Source organism: Podarcis raffonei, chromosome 5, assembly GCF_027172205.1.
Source record: "Podarcis raffonei isolate rPodRaf1 chromosome 5, rPodRaf1.pri, whole genome shotgun sequence".
NCBI classification, from domain to species: Eukaryota; Metazoa; Chordata; class Lepidosauria; order Squamata; family Lacertidae; genus Podarcis; species Podarcis raffonei.
Window position 1 is genome coordinate 55,287,349 of NC_070606.1, and position 21,187 is coordinate 55,308,535.

General features: G+C 40.8%; 1 protein-coding gene across 6 annotated transcripts in view; it reads left to right on the forward strand.

Annotated features, from left to right (window-relative positions):
* SORCS1 (sortilin related VPS10 domain containing receptor 1) overlaps positions 1-21,187 on the forward strand; it is a 362,307-nt gene that overhangs the window by 318,788 nt on the left and 22,332 nt on the right. For all 6 annotated transcript variants that reach the window (XM_053389262.1, XM_053389264.1, XM_053389265.1 and 3 more), the window contains exons 19-23: positions 2,949-3,135; positions 11,510-11,643; positions 14,878-15,001; positions 16,937-17,049; positions 18,780-18,911. In XM_053389262.1, the coding sequence (XP_053245237.1) occupies positions 2,949-3,135; positions 11,510-11,643; positions 14,878-15,001; positions 16,937-17,049; positions 18,780-18,911 (690 nt within the window). The remainder of the gene's footprint in view (positions 1-2,948; positions 3,136-11,509; positions 11,644-14,877; positions 15,002-16,936; positions 17,050-18,779; positions 18,912-21,187) is intronic.

Genomic DNA, 21,187 nt, shown 5'->3' on the forward strand with positions numbered 1-21,187 from the left:
TTTTGCACACAAAGCATGTGCTTTTCAGTATTAAGTATTTGGAGACTATTTGATAAATATTCAGGTACTCGGAGAATGTTTGAGCACTATTGGATGCCATAGAGGACCATCTTAAGGAGACTTTGGGGAAGAAATGATTAAGATACACTTAGAATCACAGCTTTGATGCATTGATGTAAAACCTGTGGGAGAAATGTGTTCCCTTTACTGCCTACCTTATTATCTGAGCTCAGCAGAGTCACAAAACTATTCAGTCTAGCACTACATTTGTCACTGTGATGAATGAAGGGGGGGGGGAATGACAGATACAGATCAGTCTTTTGTAATTTCATGTACTGTAGAAATCCTCATTATGGGTGTCAGTTACACATACCTAGCGATATTCTATATTTACTGAGTTGCTCTTGTGCAGCTTTCTACACCCTACACTATAATTTCCTGGACACCCTACACTGTGATTTAGTCAAACACCTGATTACAGAAGTGTTTTCAAGCCATTTGGACTTATGCTTTATGTTTGGACTGTGGTATAAGCACATCATGCAGAAATGCATTTCCTATGTATACAATACTGTGAAAGATGTTCTGACCAATTTATGGGATGCAGGGGAAAAAAGACCTGTGGGAAGCAACACAGGAACCTAGGAAAGTGCGTTATACCAAGTCGGACTATTGTTTCATCTGGTTCCATTTGATTTGACTCTTAACTGGCTGTCCAGGGTTTCAAGCAGGACTCTGTCCCACTATCTGGAAACAGCAGGTATTGAACCTGGAACCTCTCTTGTATGCAAATCAAGCGCTATACCACTGAACAACAACCTGTCCCCTATGCTGTGGAACTATGAAGTCAACTTTCAACACACTTAGAAATGTTAAGTTTTGGGGGTCTCTTTTTGCCTCTCTTCTTGTTTTTCTTTGCTGGCACAGAAAAAATCTGTCCTGCTCGTCACACTATTGCATAAAAGCTGCTTGCCCTGAAATACTGAAGTTCTTAAATGCCAGCTTTTGAAACATGGCCTTTCAGAAATGTGTTAAATCCTGAACTACAGGTTGTGTATTCAGTTCAGGGACAGGTGGGAGGCATTTTCAGTTCAAAGGATTAAATAATTTTAACAGGAATGAACTGGAAAAAGCAAGGAAATTCATCTTGTGAAAGAGGCACTGGAAGAGTGGCAGCTGTAGGTCTCCTCTAATTAGACTGGAAGGAGGCACCTTTCTCAGCAGGAAGCCATGATGTGAATCAGAAGTCCACGTCCTGCTGAGCTCCGAAGTGATTTTCTGCTCCTCGGACAGCTGTAGACTCAGCATATTCTTTGGCCCACCAAAATTTATTAAAAGGGATTAAAAAGAAGAAGACATATTAGAAGCGACTCAGTATCTTTTTCTAAGTCCTTTTTATATTATGCCAAGGCTGCTATACCCATGTACACCTTGTGCTGGGAGCAAGTATCAGTGAACCCCGTGATGCCTACATCCAGTGCTCTTTTTCTTAAAAAAAAATGTTTAGGGGTACTCTCATTTTGACTTAAGAAAATCACCATTTTCTAGTTCAAATCAGGAAAACTAAATACAGTAAATGGACAAAAGTACAAAGATTCACAAAATGTTTAGGGGTATGCGTACCCCTGCATCCCCCCAGAAAAAAACACCACTGTCTGCATCTGAGTAGGCAAGAACAGTGTGAGGGTTGAAAACTTTTAAACCCACTTTGCTTTCTCCAGGTACCTTATTTCTCTGTAGTCCCTTACCACATTACAAGATAAAAATGTGTTATTGTGAGAGGCTTTAAAAATGAAATGAAATAAAGTTTGCACACACTTCTACCCATAACCCAACAAGAGACAGTTTGTACATTATGTGACCTCAATGTATTATCCTACATTTCCAGAATAATTTGGTACAGCAGAGGCATGACTTCTCTCTGAGAAAAAGCCTAAAATAAGAGTGCCATGAGCAGAAGCGGACTTTCTTTTTCACTGCTAATATCAGCAGTGCAAGGAAAGCTCTTGCTCGTCTGGAGTTGATGCCAGGTGTTTTCTTGAAGGCTGTGAGGGAAATAGACAGCAAGCCTGTGCACACTTACCTTGGAATAAGCACCATTGAACACAGTGGGACTTAACTTCCAAATTAAACACGCATGGGTTTATGCCATATGAGATTAAGTTGGGATGTAATAATGGTTTTCCAATATTTAAAATGACGTTATGAACAAACATTTCTCTCACAGATATATACACATACACATTCACATATATGTACACACAGTCACTTTGTTGTAAAATTCCTAAATGAGATTTTGCATCTTTAGGGTTCTGACTTTTGTGGCATACACAATTTGGACCAGATTCAAGCAGTCCTGTCATTCTGAGATCCATTTTTAGATCTGACTGCATTGCAGAATGTCTCCCAGATACGGCAATCCACGAGGAAGTTTAGGCAGAGTAGCATTAAGTGTTTCTGTGGTTCACCAAAACCCAATTATAGCGGTGTGCCAAAACAGCTGCCTCCAATTTGCTATCCCATTCGCAGGCTGAAAATTAGGAGCAGCAACTTTGGGAGTCATAATTCAACTCATGTTGTGAACCCCTGAAATGGTTTGGGGAGCAGAGAACAATTGTGCCAGGACTGGCAGTTTCTACTTTTGTGTTCTAATTCACTGATTTTGGCAGGGGCTCTTAAACAGAAAAAAGGCAAGAAGCCCCCTCCCCAGAATAACTTTGCCTACCCCAAGACAATTTCATTCTTTTCGTTTAGTTTTGCCTCAGTGGTTTTGTCAAAATCCCCCCCCAACTAATTTTTGCTGAACCAGACGTAAGATTTTGACTGATCCCTATAAATGTAGATTCTTACTTGTACACCTGAATACCTTTCAAGATGGCAAATATTCAAATTGCCCTGGATTCCATATCTATTTTATACTAATTATCCTCTCTACCTCTCTAATTTAGGGTGACATTCAAAGATCAATAATCCGTGTGGATTTTGGAGACGGCAGTGCTGTGTCGTACGCCAATCTAAGCTCCACAGAAGATGGGATCAAGCACGTCTACCAGAATGTGGGGATTTTCCGAGTAACAGCGCAGGTGGAAAACAGCCTGGGGGCAGACAGTGCTGTCATGTACTTGCATGTAAATTGTATGTTATTACATTGGTATATGAAATATTTTAAAGATTCTTTCTTTCTTTCTTTCTTTCTTTCGTATACGTTTGTACTATGAAACCTGCTAAGAGAAGGAGTAGTTCACTTTTATATTAACATTTATTCTTTGGGAAGATGAAAGTGAAAGAGAAATGGATACCAAAAATAATCAGCAGGACATCTTAATGCTGTGAGGAAATGGCCTCTCAAAATTCCCCACCCTATCTGTGAGTAAAGTAACTGGAGACACAATTTCACTGAATTTCTCCAGGGAGGATGAAAATTCTCCACCTTTTTATCCAGGCTGGGGCTCACAGTTGTCAGTAGCACAACTTCCCTCAGATTGCCATTTGTTTTTTGCTGCTGCTGCTGCTGCTGCTGCTGCTGCAGCAGCAAGAACTGGCAGTAGCAACTGTGTTGGCAGCATGACCGCCATTTTGCCTCTTCCACAGTGCCCCAGACCTAATATGATTCTTTAGTATAGCAGGAGGAGAGATGGCAACCTCTTTGTGCTGTGCTTTCTCAATTTTGATTCCTCATGAAAAATTGGAAAGATTTGTTTATTAATGTATTTATATCCTGCTTCAGGCCTAGCACCAAACAGTGGGGGTTGCTGTCCTCTGGGACTGGTGGGTGAAGGAAAGAGTACGTAACATCAGGTGGAGCCAAAGTTAAGATCACAGTAGGCAGATCACACTTAACACTGAGGAACACTTGACACATGCAGACAGACCCACACAGAGAGTAAGGGAGGGAGAAAGAGCAAAGGTAGGGTCTGGTGGGGTGTGTGTGTGCAGAAGCTGACTGGTTGAAGGGTGGAGGGGAATAGTAAGGTTAGGGGCTGAGAGGAAATAGCGTTTGAAGGAACAATAGTGGAAGCTTGGAAGGAAGATGAAATAATGAGGTTAGATTGGGGGCAAAGCGAGCAATGTTCTAGACACTGGAAAGAGGCAAAATGAGAGGCACCAGTGTGATTGCTGTCCATAATCAGGACCTGCAGGACATAGCTGACTTTCCACGATAAGCACACGGTTGTCAGGGGTGGTTATCTCTCCATTTTGTTTTCAGTCACTCTCCCCATGACAGCCATTTTGTGTTTTGCCATGGCACCTCCATGGCAGCCATTTTGTGATGGCTAACCCCCCAGCACTCTCTCTCAAAATTCAAAAGGTGCCCACTAGTCTAAAATCATGGGCAACCTCTGGTCTACTTGAAAGCAGGTCCCACCCAGTTCAGTGGTACTTCTTTATTATTAGTGTGTAGAAGATTGCAGCCTTAGAAAGTAAAAAGGAATGGGAAAGGTAAAAGAAGGAATTGGCTTAGCGGGCTGAAAGGTGCAACAAGACTTTTGATAGGTGGGTGTTGCCCTAGGCAACAAAGTCCCTGTGGGCTGTATACTAGTGAGCACAGGGAAGCCTTGCTGCAGAGGTGCCAACTTGTGAGGGGGATGGGGGGGCCCGGGAAGTTGAGCAAGTGCCACCCCCAATTTACATCAGGATGATGGAGGAGCCAGGAACATGGTGGCAACATGGCTTCAGTGGCCAGTGGCTCCTCATCGCCCTCTTCCTCCTGCCTCTGCCATCAGCTGGAGCTTCTCCCCCCCTTCCCCGCCATGACAGGAGGAGGAGGAGCCACTGAAGCCACAGCATGCTCAGCTCCACGCTGGGCCCTGATTTTTGTGAGTTGCTGCCCCTGCCCTGTTCACATAGTCAGTTTGCTCTCAGAGGATGGGATTTACAGAGTGTGGAAATAGGCCTTTGTTTATACTGGCCCATGAAAGAACTATAACACAATACTAAGCTTTAGTTTGAAGCTGTTGAAAATACCTAAGCTGATATATGCAGTGCTTTTTTTTCTTTCTTAAAAAATGTTTGGGGTACTCTCATTTTGACTCAAGAAAGCCACCATTTTATAGTTCAAATCGGGGAAAATAAATACAGTAAATAGACAAAGGTACAAAGATTCACAAAATGTTTAGGGGTATGTGTATCCCTGCGTACCCCCCAGAAAAAAAGCAGTGCTTTTAAATGCAAAAGTTAAGATTTTATATAAAGAGCAAGCAGCCCATTGCACCTTGATACAAAATTTACAAAGTTATGTTGGCCAATCTTTACTTAAACAATTTATTTATTTATTTATTTATATGTGAGTTTGTATTTATTTATATAAAGCAGTTCTCAGCATTATGCCACAAAAGCTAAACAAGGATACAGAAATGATTAAGATCAATATTTAAATATCAGCAACCAAAATAACCAAAATCAATATGAAAGAAATGAAATTGCCTTCTCAGCCTCTTATCTCTTCCCATCTTTATGAAAATGCCAGCGGGGTGGGGAGGCCAGGCCTTCTTTGTTTGTAAAGGTCACTGCAAGCACACTTGAGTGCTGGTAATATCTCCAGAGAGGCTCTGGGGGTCTCTGATAACACAGGGCCATGCAATCTGCTACAATTTGACAGAAGATGATTCCGCAGGGGCCCATCTTCACTGTGCACTACTTTGTTTGCAAGCTAATGAGGCCACTTGATGGAGCAGCTATTTGCCTATGCAGGCCACAAGCTACAAAGGAAAAGTCGTTGTCTGGGTCATTCCTCTATGGGAATGGGTTTCCCCACCACATAATTTGATCAACACAGTGTACAGCATTAGAATAGAATGCAAAAAAGTTACTGAGGCTCTCAGCAGGATCACAAGCGGCATAGCTTTTCATATTTTCCTCAGTGTTTCTAGAATCAAATTTTTCACAAGCGGACTTAGTAATTGTGGCTCCCAGCAGTCTAAGGCAAGCAGGTACAGAGAATGGAGGTATTCAGTTACAGGTTGAGAGGGCTAGTCTGTCCCTAGTGCTCCTGAAAGCTGATTCACATGATCAGTTGCATATGCTTTAAAGGTCAAGAAAGGGCAGTGTCTCTCTGGTTTTAAACTTTATGCCTATGGTTAGAATGGTAAACATAAATTTTTTTAAAAATATATCATGAAAACAAAGGATTATAACAAATAAAATAAATGAATAGTTGCAAGCTGGTGTTCTAATACAAAATTAGTCCAGAAGAATCTAATAAACAAACAAACAAACAAACAAACAAACAAACAAACCGGGAGCATTGTAAATGTAGAGAGACTTTCTGTAAAACCATAACAAGAATGCAGAAGAAATTTGATTCAGTTTGCATTTGAAATCTATCCAATTCCCACTAAGAGAACTGAAACACAGCCATCCTTCAAAATTTGCACTTATCACAATTCTGTGATGCAGTTCTCGAGCCTAGCAATGTTTACAAAAATGCATATATTACAGAAAAATCTACATAAATGTGAAGCCATTAGTGAAAATAACATAAACATGCATTATGTTAGTGAAAATTACTTGCAACAATGTATCCATTAATCAAAATTGCATATGAAACTGTGTCTGCCATCTGTGAGCAGAAATTCACACTAAAAAGCTGGTGGATTTTCATGAGGATTCTTCTCATTATTTTAAACCACACAAATTGCCTGCAAAATGTGGAGAAATGAATTTAAGAATAGAAAAATGAGAAACCAAAATGGCTTGGTCCTTCTATTTATAACCATTGCCCATAGACATTAGAGCACATAGGAAGCTGCCTTATACTGGGTCTTTTATTTATTTATTTATTTATTTATTTATTTATTTATTTATTCACTCCCCGCCCATCCAGCTGGGTTTCCCCAGCCACTCTAGACGGCTCCCAACAGATTAAAAACAGAATAAAATATCAAACATTAAAAGCTTCCCTAAACAGGGCTGCCTTCAGATGTCAGATAGTTGTTTATTTCCTTGACATCTGATGGGAGGGTGCCACCACCGAGAAGGCCCTCTGCCTGGTAAATATTTCAAGGCAGAGATCTCAGATGGAGATCTCTCCCCTCACCTGCAACCTGATGTGGGATCTTCTACATGCAAGGCATATCAATTCCTCTATATGCAAGGCTCTACCATGGAGCTACAGTTTCCCCTCTGCCCAAAAGAGCTGCACTTGGGACTTGAACCAACAGATGCACGAGAAGACTTGGAACACAAAGAGACGTTTGCCTCCATAGCCTGGATGGTTGTAGGACCAGTGACAGTGACATGCTGGGGATGAGAAGGCTAGCTAGCATGTCCCTAGTTTGCTCACCGTATGAAGAAGAAAAAAAAGCACACTAATGCCTCATACACAGAGTGAGGAAAACAGGATATACCAATTCCATGAACATGAATGGTCCTTGTGGAAGCAAACCCTATATTTTTAGGATGGCTTGAAAAGTTTTAAATAGCAATTGACCTCAAGATCATAAAAGGTTGTCCAACTCTGCAAGAAAAAGTAATGTGTATTTTTATTGCTATCAAAATTGTGTAGATAGGAGTACAACACCACCTGCTGTTCCAAAGCTGCATTTTCAAAGCTGCATTTTTTTGTTTTCTAACACACTGATTTCAGAAGTTAATCATAATTACCCGCTTTGGTGATTTAAAACACACACACACACACACACACACACACACACACACGAAGCTGTTCATCTCTCAAAGGAGAATCTATGTTCTACTCATGACTCTTCGTAAGTCACTTTTGTGAACTGTTCTAACGGGGCAGCAATAAAACTGCTAGCACATTTGCAAAGCTAAGCATGGTCTGGTAGGGTTTCAAGCTGGGTGGGGCCATGTGTTGAGATTCCTGCATTGCTGAGGGTTAGACTAGATGACCCTCGTTGTCCCTCCCAACTCTATTTTTCTATAATTCTGTAATATTCAGAATGTGCCTGCTTCAATTAGAACTAAATGGCTGAATTTGTTCAGCCTATTACATTGGATGAAACCAAAATACTGGATGTTAACCAGAGTACTCAAGGCCAAGTTTGGATAATTAATTAATAATAGCTTAATAAATATTTGATTCCATTGCACAAACACAGATTGCTCTGACTGCATGTAATGAAAGAGGTCTCCTGGTTAGGCCAATATTGTATCTATCTGGCATAACACATATTACATCTGGTGAACAACTTTTCAAATTTCCAGTTCAGATATCCATTTTCCATTATGTGCACTTATTGCAGGAAACTTGGCCTCACATGTGGAGCGTCCCCACCCCTCTTCTTAAGTGAAAATGCGTGTAACAAACAATCTACATGTACTACCACTTCCACGAAACATTCCATGCATATACAATGTAAATAATATAATCAAACATTAAGCAGGCTTGTATAATAGTTTAGAGCTGATTACACCAGTTAGGTGAGGAGACCTGAATCCAATTAAGTAACACTCAGGGCAGACATATTGAAATCAATGGACATGATGAACTAAAGTCCATTGATTTTGATGCGTATGACTTACCGTAGTTGGAAATACAATCCTGAATACCCAACATTCTTAACAGATGTTGCCATTTTGCACATTAGAGCTTTAATAAAAAGGTTTCTAATGAAGATAGGAAGTGACGCCAATATATTGTTTCTGCTTCATTTTGTTCAGCTCCTAAAAGTTCAGAACACAGAACTGGTCCCCATCTCCCAAATCTACTGCCATGAATTTTCATGTATAATGCTAGTAAGCAGAACCTAGATAGTTAAAAGAGAGTAGTAATGGGTAGGGATGGGGGGGGAATTCATTTCAGTTTGCATCTGAAGCCAAATTTATCAAATTTGTATTTTTTTAAAAAAACAATATGTGAACAAAAACACAAGCATCCTTTAAAATTTGCACTTGTCTAAATGTTGCAATGCAGTAATACAGCCAAGCATTGCTTACAAAAATGCATCTATTAGGAGAAAATATGTGTAAAATGAATACGTTCATGAAAATAACATGCTAATATACATTATATTAGAAGCAATTGCTTGCAAAAATGTGTGCTTTAATCAAAACTGCATGCAAAAGGTATCAGGAGAAATTCACTCTGAAAGGTTGAAGAATTTCCAAGAAATTGCTTAAGAAATGTGGAGAACTGATTTAAGACTGGAAAAATGAGTAATTAAGAGAGAACCTAAATTGATAGATCCTTCCATCTCTAGTCATGGGTAGCTTGTGGTCATTTCCTCCTCATTGTATTGTGTGAACACCTACAAGTAGTCGCATTTCTAAAGATAGGATAAAGCAGCAGCTGTCCATCATTCCCACTAGTACCAACAGAGACCTTTTCTCTTGAAGCTATGCAAAGGTGTAGTTTTGGTGGGATCCCAGCGCCATGTCTAGATAAGTGCTGACGTGAACAAAAGTCAAGAGGTATAAAAAAATTCCACACTGGGTTCCTTGGTAAGATGTAGATTGAATAATAATAATCGAAAAAAATCAAATTTCATTGGGAGTGTAGGATGCTACCTAATACTGAGTCCCACCATCAGCCCATATAGCTCAGCATTATTATAACCTGCCCTGCGACCTTATGGTGAAAGGCGTGCAAGGAATCTTAGAAGGAAATCAATGCTCCACCACTGAGCTACAGCCTTTCTCTTAATTGTGCTGTAGGATGCTACACCTTCTTCCGTATTGTGTATGGATATTTTGTAATAGAAATAAAGGGATGTGATAATAAACCTCAGCCTTGAGAATGCTTGCTGTTATGATACCATTCCAGCCTTGAGAAGGCTTGCTGTTATGATACCATTCCACCACTCAAAATATAACCTATGTGGGGAGAAGAATCTTACCTTGTTATACTTGGTGGGGAAACTTGTTTTCTCTGGGTATTGTTGCATTTCTTTTCTTTCCTCCTTCTCTTTATTTTCAAAATAAATTGTTCCAAATGAGAGACAGAGGGCAGTAGGGCCAAGTATAAATCTATTCTTTTCCTGTTATTTTGCAAATTCTCTTTGCATAAAAAAGGAGTCTAGATTTGTGAAGAAGTTATGAAATACTTTGGAACGGATCCTTGCTAGAAATAGATATTTTTGCTGTTGACCTACAACACTCTTCCTATCAATCTGTAAGCCCCCCCCCCACCGTTAATGCAATATATTCCCAAGAAAAAGCAACATCCCTGTATTAACTCAGCCAATTACCACTTAATGTCTCCTGAGGATATGGCTATCTATATTTGTTTGGTTGGCTTCTACGTAGCAAAGATTTTGCTCATTATCTTTACCATTTGAAAGTTGCTGTTCTGAAATCTTTATCCAGAATTGTCATAGTGCCACTTCTCCCAGATACAGCTGGTTTATAATTAGAATCAAATAATTAAATTTAATTATCCAGATCCAAACAATTCAATAAGCAATCGTGTCAGTACACATATCTTGTGTTTCTGATCATTCAGAACACCAGATAAATGTACGGTGATAGTTTGCCTAAGCTGCATTTGGAGTTTGAAGGCTTGAGTCCATGTTGTACATTGGATTGTTTGCAGGTATATGTTGCTGAAGCACTTAGGTTTGAGTGAAAAGGTGGTCTATTTGTCACAGTGCAGCAAAAGTTACAGCTCTCATATTCAGTTGGGTAGCACCCATGCATAGTCTGATGCTAAGGGGTTTTAAAGCCCTGCTCACCAGGACGCTATAACAGGTTGTGGTGAAATTGGGGGTCTTCTGTAAAATAGTACTTGTTTTGCTAATATGCTTTGGACTGTCATAGTGAGAGCAATCTGTGTGTAGAAAGGAAAGTTTTTATTTGCTGCTGACATCAGATAATGTCCTTTTCATCCTAATTAGCCACTTTTAATCCTATAAGTTGCCCATGCAATGTGTTATTGAGAAAAGATCACTCACAAAATCTGGAGAACTGCACTCCTTTGGGTGTGGGCTTGTGTTTGAGATTGATACTCAGTCAAAAAGCACAACACTGCAAGCTGCCTTAGCATTCCCAACCTAATCATAGACTGTGCTACAGCATCCACAAAACCTGATATGCACCCGTAATCTGGTAAATGTGGTGGGAAAAAATAGCATGGCCTGACAAGGTCAAACTCCATCAGCATTCTTCAGCTCACCTTAAGGATAGCTATACTGAGCAGGGTTGTTCTACATATGGCAATGTTCCTGCATGAAAGTCACTTCTGGGTTAGAGTGTGAATCCCATCTCTACTGCATTGTGTATAATTATCTTCTATGTATACTAAAAGCACTATGTATACACAGCACTAGGAAGCTGTGACTGACCATGGCTTCCCAGAGTCAGTGAATAAATAATAAGGAGGCTGTGGAAGCCTTATAACTGAGTCTTATATTTATTTCCTCAGAAATAAGTCCCACTGAGGCTTCCTCTCAAATAAGTTCACACAGGATGGCAACCAGTGTTGAAATAAGAATTTGTGGGAAGTAGTCTGCAGCCCTTATTGAAACCAAGGGTGGGGTCAAAGACAATCATAGAGTGTTAATGCATAAAACTAGACTCATCTACACTTTTCCACATTCTCTCTTGTTTCCAGGTCCTTTGGAACATGTCCATTTATCGTTGCCCTTTGTGACAACAAAGAACAAAGAAGTTAATGCCACGGCAGTCCTGTGGCCCAATCAAGTTGGAACACTGACTTATATCTGGTGGTTTGGAAATAACACCGAGGTTTGTATTTCATGGAGATAAATTAATTGTTAAATTGTGACATAATAACATTATCACGGGGCTTGTGATTTCTCTCAGGGAACAGCTTACAGGGCCCTGCAAATCACAGAGAGCAACTCTCAGCACTTTTATGTTGCAAATCAGCTTTTTTTTTTAACTTGCTTAACTGTCTCTGTTTAGGCCTAATTTGCATCTTATGCAAATCACTAATCCCCCATTGGACACGGCTGAAGAGATCAAACTGAGAAAACTGCAGAGTGACAGATTATCAAAGATTCCAAGATTTGGGGCTTTTTTCCTTTCCTTATGTAAAATGCAGGGTTTTTTTTGTTTTTTTTAAACTCATGTTACAAACCCGGACTTCAGAGATAAAGTTCTGAGTTCAGCTGATGATGTCTCTGCACTGCTCCAGGGTTTGAAACCATATTTTACAGTGTGTTGTGCTCTGTAGCACTAGTAAAAAGGAATGTTTGCCGAGAGTCCCAACTCCTACTCTTTTCATAATGCTAAACCTATACGAAGTTCTCATTTGTGCTGTTAAGCTGCAAGAATGCCTCATTACCACAGAAGTGAAATGACATGTAGTACATTTCCCTGCCTACGGACAGTAGTTAGCATAAAACAGTATGCCAAAATAACCCACTACCCACCCTCATTTGTTCACTGGGGGGAGAAAAATCTTTAATCGGTGCCTGATAAATTGTGTTGCTAGACTCGTCTAAGGCTACTTTGAATTTCAATAGGAAGTTAGGAGAGCTCACACTAGCAGGAGGTAGTTGACAGGGCGGTGGGGCAGCAACATTCAACTAACCTCCCAAAAGTTTAGTCCTGGCTGTTTAGGGTGGTGGCAACTGCTAGCATGACTGAATAATTTTTCATATATCCAGGGGGTCAGTTCAGGTGTAACACAGATATGCAGTGTGTTTCCCTTATCTCAGTTTCCTTTATATACAACACGTCTTGCCACATAAATGGCTGTAAATTTTACGTCTGCTGCCTTTTTGCCTGCTCTTATTTGTCGGACTATTTAACCTACCCTGGGTTTGCCCAATGAAGGGCGAGCTACAAAATATACTTAATAAATACTAATAAATAAGTCGTGGTGACAAGAGGGAGCCTTGCACTGCATAAAATTCCCTGCGGCGGCCTTTGTGAAATTAGGCCAGTCTATGAAACTGCCTGCTAGTTCCAGTTCCCTTGCTTGCTACTGCGTATCTGATGCTTTGTCTCTGGTGCAAGGCAAGATATATAGGCTCAAATGAGGTGTCTGATACAAGCTGTTACCAGTGGGATTGGGAACTGTCACATCTCGGTGTGCTATGGAGTGGCCATTGTGCTGCTTTCTTTTGGATACTATTGCCGTGGCAACAGCCAGGTAGCGGTGCTTACACATGGAGTGGAAATGGTGCAGAAACCAGGAGTGGTAGGTCTCTAAGATGAAAGAGAAAGTAAAGGAAACTCTAGTATTAAGAGGACAGTAGCTACTGCAGAATCCCCTGCATTGCTGCAACTAAGTTACACCTTTTATTAGTGGCTGTCGCTAGCAATATAGTATCTCAAAAGCAAAGTAGCTTGTATTGTGTCAATCTCTAATACTTGGTTGCCAATACAGTATCTTGTGAGCCAAAGGACTTTGGTTGTATAAGTGGGGTAGTTGATGTAGCAAGGACATTGTTGCAGAGAACCATGGCAGTTCTCAGTTGGTAGGTGACAAACATAATGCACCATTCTAATGAATTCACTTACAGAATATGATTTAAGATGTAAGATGAATTGTTACTACTTTGAGCAAAGATGGGTAAGCTCAGGCTTGGGAGCCTAACGCGGCCCTTCTGGTCTTTCTGTATGGCCCTTGGGAACCCCACTACAGAATGCAGCCCGGAGGCTGCAAAAGGTTTCCTATTACGATTTAGAGTGACATATGAAAGGGTAATCCATTTGTGTCTTTTTTGCTTTTGCTATTTGTTTATTTTTTTCCCTTGAAGTAATAATGATGATGATGATGATGATGATGATGATGATGATGATAATAATAATAATAATAATAATAATAATAATAATAATAATAATAATAATTTATTATTTATACCCCGCCCACCATCTGGCTGGGTTTCCCCAGCCACTCTGGGCAGCTTCCAACATAATATTAAAATACAATAGTCCTAAAAGTCCACAGAGTGGGCGCCACTACCAAGAAGGTCCTTTGCCTGGTTCCCTGTAACTTGGCTTCTCACAGTGAGGAAACTGCCAGAAGGCCCTCGGCACTGGACCTCAGTGTCCAGGCAGAAGGATGGGGGTGGAGACCCTCCTTCAGGTCTTCTCCCACTTTTCTGTTCCAACTTTTACATTCCCTTACATTTTTCCCTTTGTTCATGCCACCTGCGAGGATACATTCCTCATGCTTGTATCCAGGACCTTATTGCATAAACCTTGAATTATTTGTCCCTGATTGAAAGCCAGAAATCTGCAGCACTTTTGCCACCAGCTGAACTGATTGTTCTTAAGCACTTTTGCAGAGGCTTCATTAACTCTTATTTTTATATCCATTCACATCCAGTGATAATCTTGACCTGTACTGCCCTTTGATAAGATGGAAATACACATTATCTTTGTCTCTATGTTACTGTGAGGACAGGTAATAAAAGGATCCTCATGTAAAATAACTTCATGCATGTGTTAGGGGCTGCAGTGTTAAGGGTTATTTTTCTCAAGATCAGCAACAATACCAAAATCTGTCCCCGTCATAACCACTGATATCTAAAATGGTTCAATGGAAGAGTTTCCTTCTCATATTTTGAAATATGAGAATTGGCTAGTTATTTTGGGAGGTGTTTGTCCACCTGTATGCTGAGTGTCTTGAGTCACCTGAGTTAATCTACAGAGTCATATTTCCAGCTCATCTGTTTTCTTCTTGCTGCACCCTGTGGTCTGGATTGTGTAGAGGGTGTTCAAATGGATAAGACTGCCAATCGATGTTCCACTTATCCTTCCTCAAATTGGAGCTTCTAGGAATCTTGATGTTTGGGTGGGTGGGTGTGGCTATTTATTTGTTATGTTGTTCAATATCTCCATGGTTCCCTTCTTCAGGCCAGCAATACTGGGCATCCTTAATCCAAGTCTATTTTCAGCAGCAGGTTTAGGAGAAGGGTCCTTGGCCAGACTCTTTGTGCAACTGAAAATAAAGCAAGCCAGAGCATTAAGTACCTTCCCTGCTTTCTTCTTTTACCTTTGCAGCCACTGATCACCCTGGAAGGGAGCATTGCATTTACATTCTCCACCGAAGGGATGAACACAATCACAGTGCAGGTTTCTGCAGGAAATGCCATTCTGCAAGACACCAAGATGATTGCAGTGTATGGTGAGCCCTATCTTGTTCACTGTTATTGATTCATTTCTCAGACTACTGTAGCAGTTGTCCTGTCACACACACCCACACACATGTTACTCAGAGAAGAAGGAACTAAGGACACAGACAAGATAACACCTTTCAGGGGGGAATGTATCTGTAAGATCAAGTTGTCAAGAAAGGCAGCTGTGAATGTTTGATGCTCTTGATTTTGTGGAGTTCTGCATAGCAGCAAGGACCTGAATTAAAGAACATCCATGATGTTCAGGACTGCATATAAAAATCATATTTTGTTTTTGCACTCACACCCACATCAAAACACACCTGGGAAACACATCTCCCAAACCTCTCTTGTTCTATATCCGTAGTGACAGCACATGCTCAGTTCAAGTGCTGACGCCTAATGCCACCCTAACGTTCATTGCACCTGTGGTCCTATGCCTACACTTACCATACTTAGAAAATGCAGTTGTCTCTCAACACACTGGACATAAATCTGGTTGAAAAGAGACACATACTATGCAGTGTTCAAAACTGAATGTGAACTGACACAATAGAGTTGGACTCTCACTTTAGTGGAACAGCACTCAACACCTTTGCCAAATTGCAGAAGCCTAAAGAGTAGCATGGATAAGAGATGTTGTTGAGGTATTAGGGGTAGGGGGTGGAACCTAAACATTTCCACATATTTTCCCTCATGTGCAGACTAAAAAATACTTTCTGCCAAAATGCACTTACCATTTGCATTTCCCCCATTTGATGTTCCCAAGGTTGTTTTGGTGAAAAAAAATCCAAGTTGTAAAATGTAAATGTAATGCTCAGAGCTCCTGCAAAACTAACTTGCATAGAATACCCGATTCTTGTGTTTCAAATGCTGAGCTCAGTATAACACTTCTCCTAAATCCCCAGTCTCGGTTCCCCTGCTGTTTAGCACTTTAAAATAATTGCCATGCAGCCTCTCTTATTTTGAGGGATGTTTTGGAGTGTTTCATTTGTATCCTTTCAAAAGACAAACACCCTAATTGCTATGTAAGATGCCGGCATTTTGGGGAGATACAGAAAGGGAGGAGGGAATCAAAGCAATTAATGCAAATGAGGGCTCTGCCTGTCCTCTGGTTTATGGACCATTAACACTTAATGAGCTGATTGCCACTAAGGCTCCAGACTTACCTGCATTAACAGTTTACTCCGTGTCAAAGCAAAGTTAAAGTTGATTTAATTAGAAGCAGACCTGAAGTATCACTTCAGAACCAGCTCAGGAGACCCTGGATGTTGTTTGGGTTTACAGGATTTAAGTAACATCATGCACCGTTCTGATAATGGGGCAAAGCACAGCTATAACATAATAATGTAAAACTGTACAAAGACAAGACATCCAACAACTGATTCATTACACCTACCATGGCCCTGGCATCTCCCTCTCTCTTTTTAGGCTACATTGTGGTTTGCTGATCTTTTGCAACTTTTCCAAAAACCTTTCAAGTGCCATTTAAATTCCCTGTAAAATAGATGGCTACACAGACAGGAAGATGGTTACAGGGGTAGACAAATGCACAGATATATAGATATACAGATGGGGGGCGGGAAAGCTTCACTATACCCTCAGTGTAAAATAGTAATAATAATAATAATAATAATAATAATAATAATAATAATAATAATAATATTCTAGGTTCCCCCGCCCCATCCCTTTCCATCCTTCCTGCTACACCAGTGCATCATCATAAATAATGTTCTGATTGAACAATTGGTAGATCTAATTCTAAACAATTATTTGCTGGCACAGCCGAGTGATAGGATCAGAATGTTAATCAAGCTGTGTTGTCCAATATGCACATCAATCTAATTGATTAGAAAGCCAAGCACATTTTAAAAATTCAGTAGCCACATCCCAGGAGTTTTCACTCATAATAGCCTTTTCGTTCTCTCCATCCCGTCTTCCCCTAGAGCAATTTCAATCGCTACGGTTATCATTCTCTCCAAATCTGGACGACTACAATCCAGACATTCCTGAATGGAGACGAGACATCAGTCGAGTCATCAAGAATGCTCTGGTGGACGTAAGTGCAGAAATAAGTTGTAACTTCTGCGTGATGCATTTCTTCCCCTTTGTCCAGGACTTGCTTTGGAAGCACTCACCTGCAGGAACTCTCCAGTGATTTTGCAGGGTTATTCTGGGAAACAGCATTAGTTGAATTTAGGAAACACAAACAGTTCTGGTTTTGTTCCTCATGGCTCCAAGAGGAAGCCACCTCTGACATGTTCTTGCATCTGTAACAATATGTTTCTCTTTTGCCATGTACTGAAATACGTGAAAATTTATCTTGTTTCATTTGTAGCTAGAGAGAGAAGCAGTTTAGATATCCAGCTTGCAGTCTTCATCTCATTTTCCCTTCAGTTTGCACTGCTTCATTGCAGCATGTTATCCACGACTGTGGTGGCATTCAGACAGTACACCAAGGCTTTCCAGGTCACTGAGGGCTGCCCTGTGCCTGAGCTTTGATAATGCAGTTCATTAATCACCCCTGCTGCATTCACTTAGCAATATGGAATCAAAAACTGAAATGCACATTTCTTTGCCACCTTTTCTCTATAGAGTAGGTGTTCCAGAACACAGAGCAAGGGAGTACTGGGACCCATTGTGCAAAATAATATTCTTGGGGAAGTAATTATCTAGCCTGTGAAACTGGTGCAGTTCTACTGAAGTCAATGTGATTGACACAGTGTTTGTGACAACAGAGCAAGCGTGTTTGTAAATAAATATTTTTTTGGGGGGGACCCTTCACAATAGTCCACTTTCTCTAGCTTCTCTTGGATAAGCAATCTGTTTTTCTCTGTATGAATTTCTCAGCAGGGAATGTTAAGGGGTTGTAAGGGAGTTCAACTGTGTTTTCCATTGACTAAGAATAATAAAAAAAAAACAGAGTTTAATGAGCACAAGCACTTATGATCATGGCAGTGGCTAACAAGAGATGGGGGGGGGGATAATGTAATTGAATGACAGGAAGAAGAGCAACAGCAAGATATAACTGTGCCTGCACAGTGTTGATTATAAAATATAGAAATGGAAACATGGGTCATCCCACTTGTTGCACAACAACAATGACCAACCACAGATTCTTGGGTGAAATTTGAAGGGAGGGAATTTCAGAAGCTCAAGCATAGATGAACAGTGTTGTGTGTTGGGGCAAAAATAATTCTTAATTTCACATAAATGTTCATGGGTTCTGATTTGGTGGGGACTGACCAGGAATGAGACCTTGGGGTGGTAGTAGATAGCTCAGTGGAGATGTGTGTGGTGGCTGTAAAAGAAGCAAATTCCATGCTAGGGACCATTAGGAAAGGGACTGAAAATAAAAAATGCACATATTATAGTGCCATTACAAAAATCTATGGAATATTGTGTATTCCAGAAAAAATATTTCTTTATTTTGTAAACAGCACGTGTCATTGGCAATTCTGGTCATCTCACTCCAAAAAGGATATTGTGGACTTGGAATAGGTTCAGAACAGGGCAACCAAAATGATCAAGGGGCCGGTACATCTCCCCCATGCAACCCTGTGCCTCAAAATCTGCCTTGGATGATTGCAGAAAGTTTGGGGGGACCCAAAGCAGTGAGGAGGGGAAAGCAAAATCTCATTGCACAAGCCAAAGTCTGCTTGTGGAACCTTGGATTCCACTCACCCTCTATCTATCGGTATTTTAGCTGATTGAATGATTTTAGTCCTCTTAATTTCAAGGCTGTGATGCTACCCTGGTATATCATCACCCTTTCTTTCTGCATACTAGGTAACAGGCATTTCCAGTAAGCATATCTTGGTGGCAATCCTGCCTGGTTTGCCCACATCAGCAGAACTCTTTATTTTGCCTTATAAGGATGTCACAGGAGAAGACAAACAAACAGCAGAAGACCTACAACAGGTACTGTTTCCTTTCATTACGCACAAATGGTGTGTGCAGGGAAGGGACTGCATTTTAACTTCTTCTCCCCGCCCCGCCCCCACCCCCCCAAATTTCAGGAAGAATACATTAACTATTTTCATTCATAGCAATACTTATTGCATGATAGACATCTGAAACTTGAAATGTTAATTCCCATGCTTGCTTGTGAATCACACCAGAAGGACTCTTTATGCTGCTCCCTGGAATCTGTGCTGTAGAAGGACAGACATGAGTGGGAAGTATACAGTGCAGGAATAAAAGTGTGACTCCCAGAAGACAGAGAGAGATCATAGCCCATACTATGACATTCACATGGGTTTTCCTAAGGGTCACATCACCCATTTTCCACAAAGGGGATGATTTCATTATGAAGGCAAAATCCACACCTTTATGATGTGATTCTTATAGATGTCAGAAATGAACTCAATTAGTGATGAGTGTGCTTTTATGTATAGACATGCCAGTTGTAGAATTGGATATGTTGTTTCATAAACTCAAGAGGCCATGTGTATTGACACCCCCTCCAATGCACCTCAGCCAAGCAGAAGTCCCCCCAGTTTATACTTTATCTTTGCTTTGCTTTTATCTTGCTTGACAAACTACACATCTTTGTAATTTTCTCCTCATGCTGGTAATGAACATCAGGAAAGAAGATTGACTGCCTTGCAGATACCCTCCCCCAACATAAATTGGAAAGGAAGGCAGTACATAGAATCCCAGATTTACTACTGACCCAACTCGCCTCCAGCACTTGGCTGCTTATTGCATTCCACAAATTATTATATAGATATTTTCCCTCTCGCATTCCCAGACTCACTGTGGTCATAAAGTATTGTAACACTGGCACATTGTCATCATAAGCCTTTATAGGGAGACAAGAGTAATACAGCTTTTAACAGGGACTCCAGCATCCTCTCCACTATTCTTCCTGAAGGGACAGGATTGTAATCTGCCACATTACTGGAATTATTCTTTATATATTGCTAGGCATTTCCTGTGGAACAATATAGCACTGCATGGATTTTATAATATAAGGTTGAAACTCATTCCCTACCCCACGAGAAGTTGGTGTTGAGTTCTCATATCACCAATTGCTCTGATTTCCAGTATTGTGGTTCATGCCCACAGTGACTTTGGTACTGATTCAGGAGCCATGCACCCACACAGAGCTGAATCAGCTGACTTTCAGCCAATAGCAGTAGCTGTCAGTGTGTTGAGGGGGAGCTGCCCTCTTGTGTGACTGCGGCTTACCTGGATAGGGCTGGGGTGGGACAGGCTGGTGGCAAGGTTGGAGCTGTGAAAGTGCACCAGTGGTTCCTGACCTCACTGCCACCTTGAACCCAAGCCATGTCCAGGTAAGATGCAGCAAAGTTTCTGTCAGCAGTGTGAGTCCACAGCTCCAGCCTACCAGACCAGCTGCCCCTAGTGGGAGCTTAGGGTGAAGAGCGGGTAATAAATAAACAAATAGTACTCTATCTGTTCCTCTGAAATAATTGTGAAATGGTGGATGCTTTGATGATGTAGTTTCTATAGATTATATAACATGACAGTGATAATGACTCCTTGAATTATTTGAGGTGACAGGGAACTCTGGGGAGGAGAACTAATGCTCTTATGAGCAGGAAGACTGAAAATAGGTCAGTATTTCAGTTAAGAAGGACTCTGCTGTCAAAATAAGGGCTCGTGTGTGGGGAGGATTTATTTATTGGTTCATTTATTTGTTTGTTTTATCTTGTGACCCATCTGTACTATTGTGAGAGCACTGGAAGTAGCACTGAACTTCTCAGCTGAGCTTAGAGCTCACAGCTGATGTTTGCTAGAAGTGACGAGCCCTATTTATTCATATTCTCACCCTCCCCAATGTGATTTCCATCATGTAAGGGTGTAAACAGGGATAAGCCCATTAGACTCCTACCTGTGTCTTCCCATTCCTGCAGCTCCCCCACTCCACATGGTGGGGGTCATCTGTAGCAGGCAGTCCATTCTACTCAAGTTGGCTTGCTGCATGATATCAGGATTATTCACCATTGTGTGTGTGCATAGATCGAGTGAATCAGGCTATCATTCACTCTGTCTTCATAGATCATGGTGCATATATTCATTTGGAAGATTTATAAGCTGCTTAATGAAGGAATTCCCTAAAGGGAGAGCAACAAAACACAGCTAAAATCCACAAAATAATATTTAAACACACACACACAGACACACGAAACCATCAACACTAAAACACAGATAAAAATAGGTAAAACCTCTAG